Here is a 24,112-nt window from a genome sequence, read left to right as displayed (position 1 = left end):
GAGAAGCCAGTGGTATTCATATCTTTGTTGGGCCCTGGTCAGCCCGGCCCAAGCCCAGTGCTCCTATGAGCCTATAAATACAGGTGACAGAGCACTGGAGAAGGGATCTCTTTTTGGCTTGTATACAGTTACTCTGCTAAAAATAAGAGAAAACCTCCATTGTTATAGACTTTCCAAGCTCTAATACAGCTGTCTCGTGGACTAAGGCTCTTTAACGCCCCCAACCACGTAAAAATCTTGTTTATATCTTCTAAATCCTTTATCATTAATCTCGCTTAATTTGTATTAATATAGTTTCTGAAAATCTGGGTAAACATTTGTTATCCAGAATTATCTCAAAATGTCAGAGTGCTTTTATTCCTGGAAGACTGATTACTAACAATGTTATGGTCTCTTTTGAAGCTCATCATTATTTGAAGAGAAAGCACCAAGGGAAGTCGGGTTATATGATGCTTAAATTGGACATGATCGAATGGCCTTTTCTCCAGGCTATTCTTTGGAAAATGGGTTTCTCTAAGACTTGGATTATTCTAATTTTGGAGTGTGTTGGTACGGTTTCCTACAAGATTTCCCTTAGTGGGGAGGTCTTGGGCCCTATTATTCCAACACGTGGTATTAAACAAGGGGATCCATTATCTCCTTATCTGTTTATCATTTGGGCTGAGGGATTTTCAGGTCTTATTAGGAAATATGAGACTGATAAATGGTTGAATGGGTGCAAAGTTTCCAGGGGTGCCCCAATGGTTTCCCACATGCTTTTTCCAGATGACATATACTTGTACTGTAAAGCTACAAATGGAGAAGCAAGAAGGGTCATAGAGCCTCTGGAGAAGTTTGAGATTATTTCAGGTCAAAAGGTCAACTTGAACAAGTCCTCAATCTTTTTTAGTACTAATACTCGGATGAGAACTCATGATGGGGTGTTAAGTATTTTGAACATGCAGGAAGCAGCTGAAGGTAGCACTTACTTGGGCTTTCCTAGTACCTTAGGCCGAAATAAGAGTGTTGTTCTTGGATTTCTTAAAGAGAAAGTGAGGAAAAGAATTCAAAGTTGGGATAGAAAATTGCTTTCTTGAGCTGGAAAATAAATCTTGCTCAAAATTGTTGTTCAATCTATCCCTACATAAGCTATGAGTGTATTTTTATTACCTCTTGACTTATGTAAGGATATTGACAGGTTGATGAGTAAGTTTTGGTGGCACTCGATTTCATCCCAAGAAAAGGGGATTCATTGGAAAAGTTGGGATAAGTTGTGCTTGCACAAGAGTAAAGGGGGGTTAAGTTTCCGTAACTTGAGAGATTTTAATTTGGCTATGCTTGGGAAGCAAGGCTGGCAATTGCTAAATCATAATAACTCTATAGTGGGAAGAGTTTTCAAGGCGTGTTACTATCCTAATGGTTCGTTTTTGGATCCTGAGATAGGTTCCGATTTGAGTTTCATTTGGAAAAGTTTCTTGGAGTCTCAGAAGGTGGTGAAACTTCTTCAATTGATGTACTAGGACAGTCGTGGTTGCCTGACTTGGAGAACTCGTTTGTTTCCTCTTCTGTTGATGTGCTGCCTGGAAAGAAGGTTAATAGCTTGTTCAAGGTGAGGTTGATTGAGGGGGATAAAGATATTGAGGATGATCTTTTTCATGATAGAGAAAGAATGTTCATCTATAGCATTCCCTTGAGTTTTAATATGGCTGATGACACCTGGTATTGGTCCAAGGAGGCTTTTGGTGCCTATTCTGTCAAAAGTGCATATAAGTTGTTACAAGTAAAGAATGGTAGATGGATGGTGGTAGAAAATTTTGGCTTTTGGGAGAAGATGTGGAACTTAAAACTCCCTCCTAAAGTTAAGAATTTTCTTTGGAGGGCTTTGTCCAATTGCTTGCCTACACTTTCTATGCTTTATAGTAAAAGGGTGGGTGTGGGGGAGCAATGCCCGGTCTGTCAAACCCGGGAAACCATTCTTCACAATCTTGTTACTTGCCCTTTTGCGAGATTGTGTTTAACTCAGGTGCTGGCCGATTATACTGTGGTTCGGTGGAACAAAACCGAGATTTTCGGCAACTATCTTAAAGAAGGATATTTACTGATTATAATAAAGAGAATAGAGGATCGACACAAGATTTTTACGTGGTTGGGGCATTAACTAGCCTTAGTCCACGAGTCTGTATATAAGTCTGTATTAGAGCTAGAATAAGCTTTTACAATGGAGTTGTTTAACTGTATTTGAGCAGAGTTTCTGCCTTCTCTCCCCTTTCTACGTTGCATTACAACTTATATTTATAGAATGAGGGGGACATCAGGTTTGGGCCGGGCCTGACCCGGGCCCATTTGGAATATGTGTACAGGGGGCCTTCCTAGTAGAGGCCCGAGCTAAAAAGATATATAGTACATCAAACCCAAACCAGCTCAGGCCCAATTAGTTACCCTGAGATGCAAGCATTCTCCCGACAAAACGGCACTTTGGCTCTGACCACTTCGAATCACGAGGCAGATTCAGGGGACAAGACCGGTCAGAGTACTTGGCTGCGCAGTCCTGACACGCCAGCAGACAATCCCAAGGAGACCCTTTCTGCAGGTGAAAAGTGGGGGGACAAGACCCACGCGAAATGAGGCGGCTTCAGTGTCCTGGACGCCTGGGCCATAGCCTGGGGATGAAGCGGTCCAGGTTCGTTTACCTTGGGCCCGCTGCGTTTACTTCGGGCCCGAACCATTCTGGGCCCGGGAGCGGGACGCGATGGCCGCAATGGTCCGGGGCACTCCGGACAATGCCGGGACCGTTCGAGCCGAATCATGAACCCGGAGGTACTTCCTGGACCATTCTACACAGGCCCAGTCCGTAGTCCGCGGATTGGGCCCAAATACCGAAGCGGTCCCTCTGACCGTGGGCCGGGGCGAGGGCCCAAAACCCTGAGAGGAAATGGGGATAACAAAGTTGTTACAAGTAAAGAATGGTAGATGGATGGTGGTAGACAATTTTGGCTTTTGGGAGAAGATGTGGAACTTAAAACTCCCTCCTAAAGTTAAGAATTTTCTTTGGAGGGCTTTGTCCAATTGCTTGCCTACACTTTCTATGCTTTATAGTAAAAGGGTGGGTGTGGGGGAGCAATGCCCGGTCTGTCAAACCCGGGAAACCATTCTTCACAGTCTTGTTACTTGCCCTTTTGCGAGATTGTGTTTAACTCAGGTGCTGGCCGATTATACTGTGGTTCGGTGGAACAACTTTGGGGATTGGTTTGAAGCTTTTTGCAGCATCCATACATTGGATAGAATCTGATTTGTTGCTATGATCTTTTGGAAATCACCACTATATTTTCCGAATTGGAAATCAGTGCCTGATCAATACAAACAGTTGTTTTATACCACTGTAAAGGTAAATAATTCAAATATATTTCTAAATAATATGTGTTTTGGAGGTACGACGTTTTACTAATATTTTTTGTTTTCAAAATGTAGCACAATTTTGATATAGGAGGGCGACCAGACTATGATGAGCTTATTGAGGTTATAGATGATGATGCTGACATCAAATATCGTGATAGGAAAACGCGTAGGAGGGCGAACATCAAGAAAGTTTATGGTGAAGATAAGAACTTAGAATGGGTCATCAACAACCCCCACAATGGTGTTAATGTTGAACATTGGAAACAGTGCATTGACTTATGGCTAGATGAGAAAACAATTAAACGGGCCGAAAAGAATCAAGCCAATAGGGATATGATGAAGTATCCTTCTACTCAAGGATCGAAGTCGTTTGTGGTTGTCTATCACGATAAAGTAGGTAACAAAAAGAAATATAAATTTTATTTATTAATAAATTATTTATCTAATAAGTTGTTTCTTTATGTTCAGGCGAACTCAAAATTTGGGAATGTACCGGGTTACATTGAAAGCTGGAAGCAATTCCACACCTGCGAGGAGAAAGAAGAATTCATCAATGAGCAAGAGAGAATGGACTATGTAAGATTTATCTTATTGTTTGACCTTAAAATCATTATGGTTTGGATGTATTACTGATATTTTTCTGTAAAAGTAGAAATGATCGTTGTATTGGAGGACGGGGATGAAGAGGGATATAGTAGAGTATGTGGCTAAGTGCTTGACATGTCACAAGTCAAGGCTGAGCATAAGAGGCCGGCAGGGTTATTGCATCCTCTGGATATCCCAGAGTGGAAATGGGAGGACATCACAATGGATTTCGTGGTGGGGTTACCCAGGACTATTGGTCAGCATGATTCTATTTGGGTTATAGTGGATTGCTATACCAAGTCAGCTCACTTCTTGCCAGTGAGGACTACATATACAATTGATCAGTACGCAAATCTCTATGTGAGAGAGATCGTGCGCCTCCATGGAGCGCTGAGGTCGATCGTGTCAGATCGGGACCCTACTTTTACTTCCAAGTTCTGGGGGAGTTTACAGAAGGCAATGGTAACACAATTGAAGTTCAGTACTGCTTATCATCCTCAGACAGATGGTCAATCTGAGAGGACGATTCAAATATTAGAAGACATGCTGCGAGCATGTGTGCTGGACTTTGGTGGATCTTGGAGTAAGTATCTACCTTTGATAGAGTTTTCCTACAACAACAGTTATCAGTCTACCATTGGAGTTGCACCTTATGAGATGTTGTATGGTAGGAAGTGCAGATCTCCCATTCATTGGGATGAGACAAGAGAAAGGAGATACTTGGGTCCTAAGGCAGTTCAGAGGACCAGTGAGGCCATTAAGAAGATTAGAGCTCGGATGCTCGCTTCTCAAAGTAGACAGAAAAGTTATGCAGATCCCAAGCGCATGAATGTGGAGTTCTAGGTGAGAGACTATGTGTTCCTTAGAGTCTCGCCATGGAAAGGGGTTAGGAGATTTGGGAAGAAGGGCAAGTTGTGCCCTAGATTTGTAGGTCCATTTGAGATCCTGGAGAGGATTGGTCAGGTGGCATACAGGTTGGCCTTACCTCCGGCATTGTCGGTCGTGCATAACGTGTTTCACGTTTCAGCTCTTCGGAAGTATGTATCTCATGTGACTCATGTTTTGAGCTATGAAGATCTGGAGCTTGAGGAAGATCTCTCCTATGAGGAGTAGCCAATCCAGATACTTGACAGAAAGGACAAGGTCCTCAGGAATAAGACGATACCTTTGGTTAAGGTATTGTGGAGGAACAACAAGGTCGAGGAAGCGACCTAGGAGCTGGATTCAAATATGCAGAATCAGTATCCCGAGCTGTTCGGGTAAATTTCGAGGACGAAATTTCTGTAAGGAGGGGATAGTTGTAATGCTCCAAAATCCCTAATGCGGTTTAATGGTTTGATTAGTAGGTCGGGAGGGCCATAATTGTTTTATTATGCCATTAAACTATTAAATGCATGTTTATGTGAATTATATTATAATATGATGTTAAATGCATGCATGTGAGTCCACATTTCATTATAAGGGCATTTTGGTAATTTGGCCTGTTGAGGGCATGTTTGTATATTTTGGTGTATATTTGTGATTGTGGATGAGATCTCATTATTATGTGGATATGTTCGAGCTATTCGGCATGAGACGATCTTAGGATGCAAGTTAGCGGTTTTGTCATAGCGGTGTCAATTATTGGGATAATGGATAATGAGAATGATTATCTGATGATATATTGGGAGTTAGTGAGATCAGGAGGAAATTCTGAGAGTTTTGACTATTTTGCCCCCGGGGACATTTTTGGGACCCCGAGCATTAGGATTTATTTGAGATTACTTAAACTTGAAGTAACCTGTCAGAACGAAAACTACGTTCAAACACCTTTTCTCTGGCACCCGTTATCCTTTTTGACCATTCGTCGCAATTTTGAAGGAAACTTGGTTTTTAGGAGTCGGAATCAAGCGAGGATCGAGGCACAGCGATCCTAGGAAAGATTAGAAGCTTCTTGACCGAAGGATTTAGTGAGAAACAACTTAATCAAAGGCAATCTAAGCTTTAAGTTTTGAGTTTTAGAGTTTCTAAGCTCTGATTTGGATTTTATGTGTTGATGAGTTTTTAATTTGTTTGAGTCTCGGGATTTGATGATTTTGGATCATTGGGATGTTTGGGAACTTTCATTTTTGGATTTGGAGATGTTTGGGTAGGTTTTTGGAAGGATTTACAAGTGAACAATCAGGGTTATGGCTGAGTTTCCAGGTGGGGCCGCGACCCGAGCTTGGTGCAGGTGGGCGGTGGAGCTGAAAGGCCTGGGGGCCGCGGCACTGGGGAAGGAGGGCTGCGACGCTTGGCGTAGGTGCCTGATGCTGGCGTCTTTATCATGGCTGGGGGCTGCGGCTCAGTGAGGTGGGGTCGCGACGCTTAAGGGTTTTTGTGGCCAAAGTAGTGTTTTTATCATGGGAACTCAAACCTTAGGCCTCAGGATCGTTCCTACTACCCGGTTTAGTAGGATTCGATGTCCCGGAGGCTAGGTCTTGGTCCGGGAACCTTTTATTACTCATTTTATTGATGGGAGTTTATATTGGTTATGGCTAGGTAACCGCTAAAGAATCAAAAGGTCGATCGTTCTCAAGGGTCGTTCTTTTACTATTTCTCGCTCGAACCAGAGGTAAGAAAACTACACCCCATATGTGACATGCATGGTTATTATTGAGGCATGTTGAGTGTTTAAATGTGGACATTGATTGCATATCAAATGCATAGCAAATCTTGCTTACTTGTGAATACACTGACTTACTAGTTAGAATCGGTAATGGTGTCAGAACTAGCTGTGAAGTTGTGACTTACTAGTCAGGTTCGACAGTAGTTTTGAGCATTGGTCGTATGTTACTAACCTATGAGTCAGGAGCAGCATAAGCGTCATGAATGCAGAGCCGATAAAAGATTAGATCTAATCTACATCTGCATTGAATGACTCATCATGAGCATTAGTGTAGGACCGACCCAAGTTCGATGAAAACTAAAAGCGCTTGCCTAGTTCTATGACTAGTTACTCAGAGCCAGGGCCAGAAAGCCCAGATGACCCTATTGTCACATTGCTAAGGGTACGAAACCCACATTAGTGTCTCCATGGTCACTCAGTTGGTTTACATTAGAGACTCCATGGTCACTCAGTTGGTTTACATTGGTGACTTGCTCATCAGTCACTTAACCTGTTTAAGCTAGTGACTCGATCACTCATTTGTAAAGGGTGCGGAACCCACGTTAGTGACTTACACATATGTCACTTATCTGTCTAGAGCTATAAGTCCTGGATGATTATCATGATCATTGTTTGATATTATATATATGTAGTATTGAGTTTTCTTGCTGGGCTCTGGCTCATAGGTGCTATGTGGTGCAGGTATAGGGAAAGAAAAGCACACCTAGCCTTGAGTGGAGAGCTTAAGTGGTGATGTGTACATATGCGGCCACTTGACCACCACGGCCAAGGAGCATCTCGAAGGAACTAGGGGGTTTACCCTATTTTTGCCACTTAGGTCGGCGGGTTGTAAATTTTAAACTGTAATGACCATTTTGGATTGTAAATAACTTGTAAACGTTTTTATGGGCCCATGAACAATTTTATGTTTCAAATAAAATATATCATTTCCTTTTTATTGGTTTTTCACCTTAACCTATTAATAACACCTAGATGCACATTTATAACCAAAGAACTCGATTAACGAGTTAAGCACAGTTCAAAGTTCACAGTAACAGTCTTGGAGTAACCAGGGCGTTACACCTTCCCCCGCCAGTCCCGCCTCTATCTACATTCAGAAATGGTGCATCTTCGTCAGCACCTCTGCCACGATCTCCACCGCCCCCAGTCATTCAGTTTCCAGATGAGAGTGACGATGATAATGCGATCAACTTAGGATAGGTTATATAGTTGTATAAATAGTAGTGTTTGTTTGTTTTAATATTATTAAGACAATTATTAATATTAGATTGTATGGTCTATTTTCTTATCAATAAATGGAGACTACAATTCTGATTTTAAATTTTACTATATATTAAATTTGAATTTTTTTTAATTTTTGTTACACTATTTGCGGTGAAAATATATTGTATTTGCGACGACTTATTCGCCGCAAATAAGAATCAGATAACACAAATCAGCTATTATTTACGGCGAATAATAGGATTATTTGCGGCAAAATAATTTAAATTTTTGCCACAACTAAGGGTCAGTTATGACAAAATTCAGAACTATTTGCTATGGATTTATTGATATTTGAGATAGTCTTATCGCCGCAAATAATGGTATTACGAAGACTTTTTTGCGGCGAATTATTGGGGTATTTGCGACGAAATTGATCGCCACAAAAATCCTAATTTCTTGTAGTGATAGTGTATATGATCACTTGATGTAGAAACTAAAAAACATGTAACAAGAATACAACAAATATATGGTCCCGAAGTACTATATGCATTGCAAATGAAAATTGATATTATCGAATATATTTATTTATATGTTTATATTTAAATTTCAAATTTTGGGTTGAACAATAATCATAAATAATGAATATCCATAAATATGATATATATTTATAATAATGTTTATATGACATGATAATGAACAATGTTATACTTTCACATGAGTGATTCAAAATATTTAATAAATATTGATGTTCCATTGTACACATATATATTCTATAAGAGTTATAGTAAATGTCTGATCTTGAATAACTTATGGTGATATTTATAAGTGGTAATTTATAATATTACACTAAAAATCATATGAAATATCTTATCACCAAATTATTATGAATATTTGAATGAGGGAGAGACATATTCATGTTGCACTTTTTTTTTTTTAGTTCAGGTTTTGTCCTACTAAATTTTCCTAATAAGGTTTTTAACTAGGCAAGTTTAAATTATGTTCAGATCTTTACAATTGTAATTCGAAAGGATGGTGACCATTTTGTAAAAGACAATGATAAAGTCTGACTAATTAATACACACAAAGAACAAGGATTAATCGTACAAATAAAACATTATTTATTTGTCTTGTTTAGTAATTTTTTAAGCAGAAGAAATATGTGTCTAACTGTCAACTTGGGGGATTAATCCCCATTTAACAAAAAATCTAATTTGAAAATCTAATTTTGTCCCATATCAATTTTGTTTCAAAATATATCAAATATCAGCACATTTATATGGGTTGATAATTTTCCCGTGAATTTGGAATAGTTCACTGATTAAATATTCAAAAAGTTAAATAATTTCATGGAATTATTTAATTTTACATTTTCGTCATTTTATTTTTATGAACAAGATGTCTTGTTTTTTATAATTTCTCTATCGTCCATGTTTATCCCAAACTACAAATAGGTATTAGGCACTCGCTCCATGGATTAGGGCTTCATCCAAGGAAACAAGGTGACGTCTAGTATGGCCATCGAGCTGGGCTTAAAGCAGATATGAGTTTTGAGTTATGTGAGTCTCCGTTTCTCCACCACTGTATATCTACATTTTCTCTATTGATCTAGGTGAAGGAGGATGACAACAAGGCTTCTATGACAATAATAAGCATTTTTTATTATTAAATCCAAATAGCTGCCACAATAAAAATCAGTTGTTCCCTCCATGTTTAACTGATCATTTTAAGGTTTAAGACACGTTATTTATTTAACTGATTTATATTAGTTAACCTCCAAAGCCTCTCTCCCACATCAATACTAATATTCTCACCCCAAAAATAATAATAGTCTTAATTAAAAGTTAATTTTTTATTTTATTTTAAATTTAACATCTTCTCATTTTACATTTCCTTCAAATAAAGAAGGATAAATATGATTTTTTTTGCCCGAACTATTAACACTTGTAATTTGTGCCTTCTGAATTTTCACGTTGTTGAAATTTCTCCCTGAACTATGCATTGTTAACGAATATGAAACTTCTGTTAGGTTCTAGGTGACGTGGCTGACAGAAGTCTGATTTAACAGTTTTGGCATTGGCGTGGCACAGACACGTCAGTGCCACGTTTATAATTAATTAAAAAAATTAAAAATTATATATATTTTTTTACTTTTTTTTTATAAAAATATTTTTTACTTCTTTTTATTTAAATATTAAAAAATTAAAAAATCTTATACAATATTAACTTTAATAGTATTTTATTTGTACTATTTGCATGTATAATAAATTTCTTGTTTGATTGATTATGCTTCAATTTGTTTCGTCAAAGATAATGAATTTTAAAAATTAAACAAATAAAAAAAATTATTAATTGGAGTAAAAGAAGTATGATTATAATAAAATTGTAAATTAATAAATATTGTATGATTATAATATCACATCGGCCATCTCTTACAAAAAAAAAAATTGAAGCAACATTCATATAGAACTAAAACAAATAGAACAAATAAAAAACTATTAAAGTTACTCTCGTATATTATTTTTTTTATTTTTTAATATTTAAATAAAAAATAAAAAATATTTTTATCAAAAAAAAATAAAAAGGTGAAAAATATATAATTTTTAAATTTTTTTTATTTTTTTAATTAATTATACAAATGGCACTACACGTCATGTCAGCACCTAAACTGTCAAATCAGCCACGTCACCAAGCAGCTGTCGGAAATTCCATATTCTGTAACGATGCGTTATTACATAATTTTTAATAACGTGAAAAATTCAAAAGGCACAAATGACAAGTGATAATAATTTGTAGGAAAAAATCATATTTATTCAATAAAGAAATATTACACAACCACATTCTTCTTTTCTTTTATAAATCAAAATTTCTTTTCTGCTAATTTATTGCAGAATAAAGTGTTTCTACTCTTTTCTTTGCTCCTATCTTATTATTAGGGTATATTAACATTAATTAATTATCATAAATTATATAATTTTTTTTAATCATTACTTATAAAATATAAATGTACATATATAGGCTGTATACTTCTACTGGGGATTTGAAGGTAGCCATTTTTTAAGAAATCTATAAGGATTTGGCTTTTGCCCTCTAATTTAGAGGTTAAGTTTGATATAACTCACTCAAACCTCACTTTTCCTTCCCTATTTCTGCCCTAGTGAAAAATTAGAAAGGAAAAAGACCAGCACAATGATTAAATTGCGAATTCAACTCCACGAGTGTTTTAATAAAAGCATAACAAGCAAACGATCTCAAAGGAGTTTGGTTTCCAAAAGCATAGGCCTTTATAAACAATTCATTTTATTGAACTTATAACAAAGAAGTTCCAAAAAGACATCTATGAACAAAGCCCTTGTGATTTCACTTCACACGCACTTTATTCAGAATTGCCTGCAAAAGAAATACGATAAGATAATGCTTAGTCGCCATCCTGTGAAATAAACGATTGCAATAAACATCTATGGTCAATTTTGATTGCCAACTCTTAGAAAGGAATTTTGGGGCAAATATACCATTTTTGAAACTAGGCTCTTCATTTAACGCTACAATAATCGCAAAGCAGTTGCCCAAGAAGGACTCAAGCATCACACTTTGTGGGAACAAGCCACATGATTGTGACCATTTGAGCTATCCTCTTGGGTAAAAAGAGTAGCATTAGAACAAACCATATGCATGTACACATGAGTTAACCACACAAATACCCTCTACAACTTTTCTTATCATTAAAAAATATAACAGAAACCAAAAAAAAAAATATCAATAATGAAAGATGAAGAAGTAGCTATCATCAATCCTATTGTATGACCAACTCCCTTCTAAAAGTTTATTCAAAGCCAATTCAAGAATGACGAGTGACTAGCATATGAACTTAAGTTTTCAAGTTCCAATGCTAAATTAGAAAAGTGATAATATACTAACTCTTCAAGTGACAAATCGTACACCGAAATAACTGATTCTGACTAGACATTTATAGTATCTATCACCCTTTAGAATCTAAATCCTAAAACATAATATTTATATATGATTTTTATATGTATTCACACGCATAATACAAACAAATTCTTCAAGTCAAAAATGTGATTATGTTGATTTAATAGCAGCAAAACCCTAACATCCTTGCAGAATGTAAACGGGTAGTGAAAGTAATTCTCTATTGGAACTTTCCAAAACAATAATAAGCCATTTTCAAAACAAAAAATCTACCATCCGAAAACATAGAAAATTCCTAAAACTAAAAGAAGCAATAACCCCTTTGAATCATGGAACCTCTTGAACACCTTGAATTGCAAATAACCAGTGTAGGAGAGAAACCAATCATAGAAAGGAGTAGATAAAATAAGAAGGAATACCTAATGCTCATCATGCCCGTGGTCACCATGGCCCTCCCAAGGATGTCTCCAACCCTATTAAAAAATATATGAAAGTTACAAGAAAAGACATTTAAGTTTCAAAACAGAAAATCCAGAGACATTATACAAACTTACCAAGACTACAGGGCCATCTTGCTTGGCTCTGTACAGAACCCAAAACCTGGAGAATTATATGGAACTCTTCATTAAGGAAGTGGAAAACTCAACATCACTATGAAATCAAAACTACAAGAAGACCCATGAACACTAATTACTATTAACATTCCACTCCATTTTCCCATCAAAACCATTGAATTAAGTTAAAATAACATGCTGACCACGCACAGTGGCAAATGATATGGAACAACACTTGTCACCAACAACCCAATCCAAAACATGAGAAACACCATTCAATTTTAAACCACTAAATTAAGCCTCCATGTTTCAGCTCAAAAAACCTTTCTTCAAAAATATTTTTAAAAAAATCTGCATTTCGGAAAATCCCAATTTCTTCGTGTTGGTCAATGTCACACTTCTAATCCTGAAAAACTTAATACTGTAGCTAAGTGAACGATGACCTCACAGAATACATCGCATAAACCCCAAATCAGCGTAGATTATCCAATACAGTAAGTGAAACAGATCTATAAATATATATATATATTTATATACGTAACAATTCAGAAATTAAAAACACCAAAATAAATGCTTGATTTTGGGGTTACTACTATTGATCGAACTGCTAAGCAATTGCAATTAAATGACTATCAAAATCGGAAATCGAAGAAAACGAACAAAATTAAGAGAAACGAAGTCGGAATTTAGGGTTACCACATCATAGCACACATGCCCTTGCCAGTAACTACGTGCCACCGCTTAGGTGGGTACATCGTTAAGCCCTTGTAGGTCGTGCCTTGTCCATGGCCACCTCCCATTGCTTTTCTCTCTCTTTTTCCTTCTCCCCAAACAAGCCCAAGTCGGAATCAATTCTCAGAAGAAGGGTAAGTCGATCGAGTCTCGAGTCTTTAATTTGGGGATATTTAAGTCGCTTATTAGCCGTTAGATGTCCAAACACTCACTGTACGATCTTGTTACTTATAGACTCACATAAAGTTATCGCACTAGATTATGATCACCTTTTCTCAATTCTGGGCTTTCTATTGTTCAAGCCCATCTGGCCCAACCATGTCTTGGCCCGGTACAACTGCTAGACGACATTGTTTGGGACTTACCTAAGAAAACTATTTTCTATTTAAGTTATTTGGTATTGGGACGAAAAATGAAGGGAATTTACTGAGTTGGTGGTATCTTTTGTTTTTATAAAGTATTATTTTGGTATTTTCTGTTTTTAATAATGCTCATATAATATTCTGGATTTTGAAAACATAGATATTTGGTATCCTAATTGATAAAATTTTGTCAATATGACCAAACTGTCAGCAGTTATATATAATTTGTAGCTCGTATGCTTGAGAGTAATTTAATTAAATTGGTAAAATTTTATTAATTAAATTTGAGTTTATGGTACTAAATATGTACAATATTAAAATACAGAGTACCAAATATATATGATTTTAAAATATAGGGTACCAAATATGTATGATTTCAAAATACAAGGTACTAAATAAGCATTATTTATAAACAAAAGGTACCAAAATGATATTTTGCAAAAATACAAAATACCAAATGGGTACTTACCCATCAAAAATGAAATGAAAGAAATTTGTATATTTATGTTTTTTACTATTTTACTCATTATTAATTTTATTTTGTTTTAAATGAAGGTTATTTTTGTAAATTTTTACTTTGTAACTTTATAAAAGCTTTTTCATTCACTTTTCTCTCCATGTTAGGGGAGAAATTTTTTGGTGGGTCCCATTAATATTATTCCCTCCGATTTTCATTTATCACATTTTTTCTCTCTTACCAAACAACTTCAAATTTTGTTCTCAGTCCACTTTTCTTCCGTATTTTTTTTTCCTCTCATTTTTCTCCTCTACCAAACATAGAGTTAATGATTATCTTCATACTTGAGTTTGATTAGGTAATGTTTACAATACAGTTTGTTTTTCAAAATTTATTTACAAAATTCACTTAGGAAATTTTATTTATAAATGTATCTAGCCACATTATCCAAGTATACTTTAATTCAAAGAAATACTACTTGAAACTAAAAAAAAAATTGTTAGCTCAACACAGAAAAAGATACACCAATCTCGTTGCACAAATTTTCTCATTTTTCTGGGTTTTTAAAAGTAACATTTTGGTTACTTATAATACTAATAAGATACCAATTTGCTACCTTTTCATAAAAAAAACTACATTTTTATATCATATTTATTTCATATGCATTTTGGTTACCTCCAAAACATATTTGTAGAAACTTAGCTATCTTAAGATAACTAATTTTCTAGAAATACACAATGTGTATTTTAATTATAATTTGAAAGTAAATTTTAAGTTTATTTTCTGTTTGGTTTGTAAAAGAAACTACTATTACTCACATGAAAATTACACTAGTTACTAAAAAGTGTATTAACATTTTTCATTCAAAAGCTACTATATAGTATACTAAAATAAATTTTACTAATAAGCTATATGGTAATATGTATTACTATACGACCACTCATTAGTTTTTGAAATAGGCTTGAAGATAACAAAAAAGTATCTTAAATAATAAGGCATCATAATATAACTGAAAAACGATTAATCAATTTTTAATTAGTTTCACAGGGCGTGCGATTTGCTCTCTTTTCTCTCCATGGCAAGACGCAAGAAAGTGATTCAGAAGCCTGGCATTTGATCTCCGGTGGCTGAGATCTCTTCAGCCAAGATCACAAGTGAGGAGGGTTTGGTCGGTGTTGAGGAAGATGTACCGATTGTTATGGAGGACGTTTTCACTGATTCAGTGACGGTATTTCCTGAGATTGGGGAAAGACAAGTTTCGGAAGTGCATGATGTAAATCCTGGTAATAAGGGCTTTGGTCTCGAAATGGAGTGAGGAGAATTGTAATGCCCCAAATTTCCTAATAAGGTTTAGGACCTTGATTAGGAGATCGGGATGGCAATAATTTATTTATTATGATATTTAATGATTATATGCATGTTTATGTGAATTATATTATTATATGATGGTAAATGCATGCATGTGGGTTCATTTTTAATTATAAGGGCATTTTGGTAATTTGGCCCGTTGAGGGCGTGATTGTGTATTTTCATGCATGTGGGTGAATTTTAAATAATACCACACTATATGTGGATCGGTTCGAGCCATTCGGCATGAGACGATCATGGAATGCAAGTTTTCGGTCTAGTCATTACGGGATTAAGTTCGGGGCTCGGAATGAGTCTCGGGGTAATTTGGTGATTAGAACGTTGCCGGGAATTAAAGGGTAACGGGATGTGAATTATTGGTATTTGAGAATATTGAAAATAACGGGAATTGGAGGGTGTTAATTATAATTAACGAGATAGGCGGGAAATGATGATTTTACCCTTGGGAATCTTTAGAAGCCTTTATTGGACCTAGTGGAAAAATGGTCTTTTCACCCCTAAGATATATATCAGCCCTTTGAGTTTAGAAGGCTGTGGAAGTGTAAAAATAGAGCATCATCCTCATCTCTTTCTCTCCCTCCCGTACATGTTCTTCCCTCCTTCTTCCTTTCAATTTTTGAAGCCAACTTAAAGAACCAAGCTAGGAGATCAAAGGTGGGAGCTTAGGAACTTAGTTCAATCCTTGAAGAGGACTCAAATCCAACTTGAGGTAAGGTTTCATCTATGAACTTAAGCTTTACCCTGTTTTACAAGTTAGTTTTCAGTTGGGAATTTGAGGTGTTAGTTGTGAGAATTCATGGAAGTTCTTGTGTAAGATTGCTTGGGTTTTGATGAGGGTGTGATGTAGATGAGGTTTGGGGTTGAATTTGATGTTTTGATGATGTTTGGGATTGGTTTGTAGACGTGGTTTCAGAGGGAAATCGCAGGGGAGAAGACCAGAATTCTCTCTGGTTTGCTGATGGCGCCCCAGCGCTAGGCAGGGCTCATTCTGGAGCTCTCTGGCTTTGGGGCAGCGCCCCAGCGCTAGGCAGGGCTCATTCTGGAGCTCTCTGGCTTTGGGGCAGCGCCCCAGCGCTAGTGCATTTTCCAGCAACCTATTTTTAGGGCTCGGGATGACTTTTAAGGCTCGGGGGTTGGTTCCTTTACCCCGTTTGGGTAGATTAAGAGTCCCGAGAGTGCGGAATGGATCCCGGGAGTGTGGTTTTAGATTATAAACCTTTCTATGATTTATTTTATTGATGGGATTCCATATTTGGTTATGGATATGTGACCGCTAAAGGATCAAAGGATTGATCGTTCTCAAGGGTCGTTTGTTTACTAATTCTTGCTCAAACCCGAGGTAAGAAAACTGCACCCCATATGTGACATGCATGATTGTTCGTGATGCATGTTGGATGTTTAAATATGATGCATGTGGTGCACGAGAAACATGTGATTAGGGCATGCCATGAATATTGAATATGAGATTGTTCAGAGCTTGAGCCTCTGTGTGTATGCATGATCTTAATTGTGCTAGTAATTGTTAAGTAAGCATGTTGAATGCCCTGTATTTGGATATTAGACATATGATATATGTTTGGTAGCATTGCTTACTTGTGCATGACCCTGATCACTCAGATTTGGCATTGGTCGTGTGTTACCGACCTGGGAGCCAGTAACGGCATAAGCGTCATGAACGCAGGGCCGATAAAAGATTAGATCTAATCGACATTCTGCATTAGATGACTCAACAAGAGCATTAATGCCGGACTGACCTTAAGTTCGATGAAAACTAAAAGTGCTTGTGTGACTTACCTATCAGTCACTCATCTGAAAGGCTAGTGGCTTACCTAGCAGCCACTCTTCTGTTTAAATTAGTGACTTGCTTGTCAGTCACCCAGTATGGTTTTCTAGAACCTCAAAGTGATATTCACTCATTTGATTAGGATTGACTTGATAGTCATCCAATCAGAAGGGCAGGATTTCTTATCCTGGATACCCCAGCATTGTTTGAACTTGTCTGCGTGCTTGAATAAAGCTATGTTTGCTAAGCATGCAAGATATGATTTGATATCATGATATGACATGATATGACTGTTTATGAGCATATGAGTTTTCTTGCTGGGCTTCGGCTCACGGGTGCTTTGTGGTGCAGGTAAAGGCAAAAGAAAGTTGGACCATCCTTGAGTTGGAGAGCTTAGGTGACGATGTGTACATATGCAGCTGCTCGACCGCCACGGCCGAGGTTTGAAGAAAAGGAACCAGGGCTGAACCCTGTTTTGCCGCTTAGATCAGCTGGTTGTAAATATTTTCTTGTAATAGACCTTTAAATTATATTTTTGGGATCTCAATGTATATATTAAACGTTCTAGTGAAACGTTAAATCTTAACCAAAATTTTTAATCCCTAAACCATTAATCATACTTAGTTACACGTTTATGACAAAATGACTCGATTAGTGAGTTTAGCACTGTTTGCAAGGTGCACCGTAACGGTCCCTGGAGTTGGGGCGTTACAAGAATGCTGATTCGAGAGATTTTCAAAACCTGGCCAAGGACAAATGGTCCCAGTTTCGGGAAGCAATGCCTCACCAGAGTGGTACTCTCCTGACTTATGAGGAACCATTGTTGCGAGATGGGGAATTGATTGCTCAAGTGGTTGTGGAGGAGATAGAAGTGGAAGCTTCTTTCTAGAATTCAGCGATGGTTTGTATCGTCCTTGTAGCCAACCCCCCATTTGTAGTATTTGAAGGATTTATAAAAAGATTATGGGGAAAACTGGGTATTGAATGGATAACTCGAATGAATGCCGACTATACAATTGTGAAATTTAGGGATGAAGCTACACGAGACATGGTTTTGGAAGCTGGGGTAGTGCACTTTGATAGGAAGCCAGTTATACTGAGACTGTGGTCCACTGATTTAGACACTTTTAGGTTAGTGAAATTTGTTCCTGTTTGGGTTAGACTACCTGGTCTTGGGCTGCAATACTGAGGAGTTATATGTTTGAGTGCCCTTGTTAGTACCATAGGCACACCGATGCTGGTTGATAAGATTACTAAGGATAGATCAATGGTGAAGTTTGCAAGGGTTTTAGTGGATGTGGAGATTTCAGATCATGTTCCTAAAATAATTTGTTTCCTTAATGAGAGAGGTCAATTGATGGAAAAACTTCTGGAATATGAATGGTTGCCTACTCAATGTCAAGTCTGTAAAATTCTTGGTCACACTGCAACTAATTGTGTCCGAAACTAGGGAGTTGTGTGGAGGAAAAAAAAGATGAAGCAAGGTCTAGTGCAATCTGAAGATGTGGTAGATCAGTCCATTGCTGAATCGTCTACTGCCTCTTGTCCAAAGGAATCTGATAGTGGTATAATCCAAGATGATACTTCGAAGTCTGCTCCACAGGAGGTCTGTGTTACCAAAACTGGGCAGGATTCGAATTGGATTACTCCTAAACGTCACGGGGGAGTTAAACAAAATGCTCCAACATCTCAGAATTTGATGAAGAATACACATAGTGTCTTACAAGATCGGATAATGGAGGTTACAAATTTGGGTCTGTCTTCTACAAATATTTTCAATGGAGGATTGCAACATACTTAGCTGGAATGTCAGGGGTTTGAATAAAAGGGATAAACAGAGATCCCTTCTTGATTTTTGTCGTTTAAATAAAGTTGGTTTAGGAGCGTTTCTTGAAAACAAGCTTCGGGGTAATAAGATTGAGGAGATGATGATGAATGTTTTTGTTGGCTGGAATTGGTTTACTGGTCCGACTATTGAAGGTAGAATTCTTCTGGTTTGGCAATCTGGGTTTGTTTCTGTTACTGTGCTTCAGGAGAGTGATCAATTTGTTCACCGTCGAGTGAAGTCTTTGGGCACAGGTAAGGAATTCTGTGTATCTTTCGTGTATGGGAGGAATGCGATTGAGGAGCGACAAGATTTATGGTAGGCTTTAGCTTTACTGAATTTCCCTGTGAAACCTTGTGTAACGCCCCACGTCACTATGGCTGCCTCCCGGAATGACGACTGACCCTACAAACCAACACGAGTCTTTCCAGCGTACTTTGTCCTCACTCGCACGCTTCCTGGGAAAACTTCGCAGGAGGTCACCCATCTTGAGATTACTCTAGGTCAAGCACGCTTAACTTTGGAGTTCTCAAGTGATGGGCCACCGAAAAGAATATGCATCTTGTTGGCATAGGTAGTACCCATCAATCTATTTAAGCATTCTTCAACTGTGTAGGCCCATACCTACATAGTCTCATAATCATTACACTTGACCTTCCCCAGCCGATGTGGGATTGCACAGCTCTTACCCGATCTTTCCCCATGCGGATCACAGGATTCTGACTGTCACACCTTGGCTCCTGGTTGGGGACTTTAATGCAACTTTTGATTTTGATGATCGTATTAGTGGGCGTGCAATTACTGAATTGGAAATGGCAGATGCTCAAAGGTGGAGGGCTCTTGATATGGCAGATGCATTACACACAATTGGTTCTCATTACAGTTGGTCGAATAAGCAAGAAGCTGAGGCCAGAATTTTTTCAAAAATGAAGATTGGGTGGATCTTTTTCCACGGTCTGAAGCCTTGACTAACTGGGATATTTTATCTGACCATTGTTGCTGTATCATTAAATCTATGCATGATTTGATTTCAGGGATTAAACCATTTAGATTTTATAACATGTGGGCTGAGCATACTGACTTCAGAGATACTGTGCTCAATAGCTAGTCCAAGCCTTTACATGCTCATGGTTTAGTGAGAATTATGAGACAATTGGATAGGCTCAAGCATGTCCTTCATCGGTTCAATAAAAGGGAGGTTGGTGATGTCATTCACAACTATTCAGCAGCTAGGGATCACTATCAAAAAACTCAGTGTAACCTTCAACAAAATCCTCATTTAGCTAAGCTTCAACTTGCTGAAAGGACTGCCTGTTTGAATTTTTCTCATCATTCTAGAATCTATGAAAGTTTTCTTCGGCAAAGAAGCAAGATCACCTGGCTTCGTTTTGGAGACCAAAATTCTGCATATTTTCATGCTAGTCTTAAGCAGAGAAAAGCTGCTAATCGGATCACATCTTTTTTGGATGATAAAGGTCAGATAAATGATAAGTTTGAGGTTGTTGTTGCTCATTTCTTGAATCATTTTAGAAGTATCATGGGTAGTCCTAGTTTGACCTCCTTTCAAATTCAGAAATACTGCTTTATTCATGGTGATACTTTGAGTTTGGATCATCAATTGAGTTTAATTAAACTGTTTACCAAGAAGGATGTGAAATCAGTTCTTTTCAGTATTAGCTCTGTTAAGAGCCCGAGTCTTGATGAATTTTGCTCGGGCTTCTTTAAAGTAATGTGGAAAGACTTAGGAGATGAAATAGCTGATGCAATATTGGGGTTTTTTTATCATGGTGAGCTTCCCGCGGAACTAAATAAAACTACCCTCTCTCTTATTCCTAAAGTGGAGACTTCTACTAGAGCAGTGGATTTCAGATCAATTGCGTGCTGTAATTGTTAGGAAAATATTGTTTTGCCTCAATGGAAATGGTAAGATAATATTACAACTCTAGACAATATATTACAAATAAATATTGATTGATTAAAAAGTGTTACAACTCTATGACAAAAGATACATGTAAATATAAAGAAAGAGGTAGAAGATGATAGAAATAGAAAATACAACTCTAAGACAAAATATACAAATAAACTAGAAGTAGTATAATGAAAATATATAGATGAGATTACAACTCTAAAACAAAAGATACATGTAAAAGAGTGAATAATAGAAGAAAAGAAAAACAATAGAATAAAAGAACAAGAATAAGAACAATGAACAAAGAACTCTCACTCACACAACCAAAGTGAAGAGTATTGGGGATCACCAACTTGAACAAGGTTTGAAACCTTTGTCCAAAAGTTTATTTCCCCCTAACTCAAGCACTAAGGGATCTCTCACAGATTTTGGAAATTCTTTCTGGAATAATAAAGCCTCAAGGTGTTTCTAGCCAAGTGCTCTAGTGGATAGAAAATGGTGTGTCTTACAAGTGAGCATTAGGCTCCTATTTATAGAGTTTAGAGACACCCTTTGAATTTCAAATTCCACCAACCCCCATGGCTGTTACCAATGATTAATTGGGTGTTTTATGGAATTAAAATAAAGATTTGGGAGTTACTTGGCTGTTGGAAACGTTCAAAATTGGATAAAAACTGAATTAGTATGAATCTGTCAGCCACTAGAGCCGCGACGCTTGTTTCAAGCACCGTGACCCTTGGTCAGTTTCAGCAACTAATTTTTTAAGTTTTTTCCAAAACGTTCCAATTTATTCCCACTTGATTTTGTAACTTCCATACACAATATGGGAGTTAAAATCACATCTCTATCAGCCATTTCTCATATGGCTTTAAGAAATTCATCTCAATATTGTGTAACAACAAATCTACACAATAATGGGTGATATTTTAGGAGTTACAAATTTGTGATGAATTTGTAACACCAAATATGTTACATGTTTGGATATTTCACATATATCCAAATAATGTAACTCTCTTTTATATGTTACAATATGTGACACTCTATGTCACATTTATTTAATCTAAAACATTATATTATAAAATAATATAATATTACATTATATTATAAAATAATATAACAGTAATACGCTTTACAAGTGTATTTCAAAAATGCTCTGTATGAGGTTGGCTAGGGTGCTGCCGCTATTAGTTAATCAGAATCAAGGAGCTTTTGGAAAAAATCGTTCGTTGGCTCACAACATTCTCATTTTTCAGGATCTAATTAAAGGCTACAAGAGGAAAAATATTTCCCCTCGGTGTGTGACGAAGATTGATCTTAGCAAGGCGTATGACACTATTGATTGATTGTTTTTTGAGGATATTCTGAGAGTTTACTGTTTTCCTAGCCGATTTATCCATTGGATTATGGTTTGTTTGAAGGGCACTTCTTACTCTCTTATGATGAATGGTAGATTGCAAGGGGAATTTATTGGTAGGAAAGGGCTAAGACAAGGGGATCCTATTTCTCCCTTACTGTTTGTGCTAGTTATGGAATACCTCACTAAACTTCTTATTCAAGCATCTCATAAAAAGGATTTCAGATTTCATCCCCATTGTAAGAAGTTGAAACTTGTTAGTCTTTGTTTTGCGGACGACCTTGTGATTTTTTGCAAAGGGTCTCTTAGGTTGGTCCAAATTCTTCAAGAGGGTTTCACTTTGTGTTAGTCAAGCATCTGGACTTCCAGCTAATATGACTAAATCTCATGTCTATTTTGGTGGTTTGAACGATGAGGATAATAAGAGCATTTTGGACAATCTGAATATTGCGGAGGGTTCATTTCCTCTAAGATATCTCGGGATCCCTCTCCGTCCTACTAAATGGAAGGCTGGTGACTGTGGGTTAATCATTAAAAAGATCCAACTTAGGCTCCATTCGTGGAATAGTCGTCATCTTTCCTTTGCTGGCCAAGCTCAGCTAATACATTCTATGTTGTTACGCATCAGGTCCTATTGGATGAGTATCTTTCTTCTTCTGCAAAGTGTCACTCGTGATATTGAGCGTCTATGCAGAAATTTTTTATGGGGTTCTAAAGACAATAGAAACAAATTGCATTTTACTGCTTGGGACCAAGTCTGTTTACCGAAGAGATTGGGAGACATTGGGTTTAAGGAAGGTACCAAATGGAATAAATTTTTGTTAGCTAAGTATGTTTGGGCGCTTTTTTCCAAGCAAGATCTGCTTTGGGTTAAATGGGTTGATGATCTTTATCTCAAAGGGCAGAATTATTGGGAGTACAATCTCAAGGTTGATGTGAGCTGGTATTGGAGGAAATTGGTTAAACTGAAATCTTTCTTATCCAATGATGATTTAGAGGCTGCGGTTACCAACAGGAAGATCAATTTGAGCTTATTATATAATTTTTTGCTGAAACAGGAAAATGTTACCTTTGCTAATGTTGTTTGGTGCAATCTCTCTATTCCTTAACACAGATTCATATTATGGCAATCAGTTCATTGTCATTTGCTTACTCGGGACAAGCTTGTGCATTGCCATATTCGACTTGACTCTTCCTTGTGCCCTGTTTGTGAGTTAGAGTTGGAGACTTATGCTCATTTGTTCTTTGACTGTGTCTATTCTAAACAAATTCTGCACAGCGTTGAATCTTGGCTGAGAGAAGCTATTTGGCCTGCCAAGTTTGCTGATTGGCTCCTGTGGATGGTTGGGAGACCGAAAGGTCTAGTGCAAAAAATTGCAGCAGCAGCTCTTGCTACATCAGTGTATTTTATTTGGCTAAATCGAAATTCTCGTATCTTTAGATCTTCTCCTATGTCAGTTCCTGAAGTTGATCACTTGATTAACTCTTGCCTAAAGGCCAGATTGTTAAGCATTTCTAGGAAGCATTTTGTGAAAAAAGAGAAGGCTATGTTAGAGTTTATATGTCACTTGTAATCTGATTGGTTTTTTGAGCTCCCTGTGAGTTGGGTTGTAATTGTTTGCTGGTTCAATATAATTTTCCTTTTCATAAAAAAAAAAAGACTAATCAATATCTTAAGATAACAAATTTTCTATAGATAAGTTTTTGAACAAATTTGCGCATAAAAAATTAGCTAAGCATGTAACAACTTATTTTGAATTTAGTTTTCGGCACTGTAAATTATTTGAAATTTTTAAAAAATTTACAAATTGCTCTAAATAACTACAAAATACACAGTCATAAAAAAAATCATGCTGAAAACTATTCATGGATCCATAATACATATATGAACATCGATAAGCTCTCTTTGAAACCACTATATTAGAATCTCCCATAAACATATTATTATCGGTAAAACTGTGATAACTTTTTTTAATTTCTCTAATATTTTTTTCCATTTAAATGGAGAGTACATTTAAGTCACATGAAAGA

The 24,112-nt window shown here is 36.9% G+C and overlaps 2 protein-coding genes across 2 annotated transcripts; one reads left to right on the top strand and one right to left on the bottom strand.

The window, feature by feature from the left end:
* Window positions 1–10,997: 10,997 nt before the first annotated feature.
* On the bottom strand, window positions 10,998–13,229 carry LOC133803560 (NADH dehydrogenase [ubiquinone] 1 beta subcomplex subunit 2). Its single transcript, XM_062241647.1, has 4 exons — window positions 12,988–13,229; window positions 12,292–12,337; window positions 12,157–12,210; window positions 10,998–11,197 (listed from the first exon to the last, which is right to left on the bottom strand). The coding sequence occupies exons 1-3, from the start codon at window positions 13,089–13,091 to the stop codon at window positions 12,157–12,159; spliced, it is 204 nt and encodes a 67-aa protein (XP_062097631.1). The 5' UTR covers window positions 13,092–13,229; the 3' UTR covers window positions 10,998–11,197.
* A 6,733-nt stretch (window positions 13,230–19,962) lies between these two features.
* On the top strand, window positions 19,963–20,712 carry LOC133806729 (uncharacterized). The gene has a single exon (XM_062244821.1). The coding sequence runs from the start codon at window positions 19,963–19,965 to the stop codon at window positions 20,710–20,712; it is 750 nt and encodes a 249-aa protein (XP_062100805.1).
* Window positions 20,713–24,112: the final 3,400 nt, after the last annotated feature.

The sequence above is a fragment of the Humulus lupulus genome, chromosome X (assembly GCF_963169125.1).
Source record: "Humulus lupulus chromosome X, drHumLupu1.1, whole genome shotgun sequence".
Lineage (NCBI taxonomy): Eukaryota > Viridiplantae > Streptophyta > Magnoliopsida > Rosales > Cannabaceae > Humulus > Humulus lupulus.
The sequence above is the reverse complement of the archived record's forward strand: the minus strand, read 5'-3'. Positions and strand labels throughout refer to the sequence as shown.

Excerpts from the sequence above, each read along its gene's own strand:
- LOC133803560 (XM_062241647.1), bottom strand. The coding sequence starts at position 13,091 with ATGGGAGGTGGCCATGGACAAGGCACGACCTACAAGGGCTTAACGATG. Across the intron at positions 12,338-12,987 it reads GGCATGTGTGCTATGATGTG|GTTTTGGGTTCTGTACAGAG; the intron begins GTAACCCTAAAT and ends ATAATTCTCCAG. Across the intron at positions 12,211-12,291 it reads AAGATGGCCCTGTAGTCTTG|GGTTGGAGACATCCTTGGGA; the intron begins GTAAGTTTGTAT and ends ATTTTTTAATAG.
- LOC133806729 (XM_062244821.1), top strand. The coding sequence starts at position 19,963 with ATGAGACAATTGGATAGGCTCAAGCATGTCCTTCATCGGTTCAATAAA.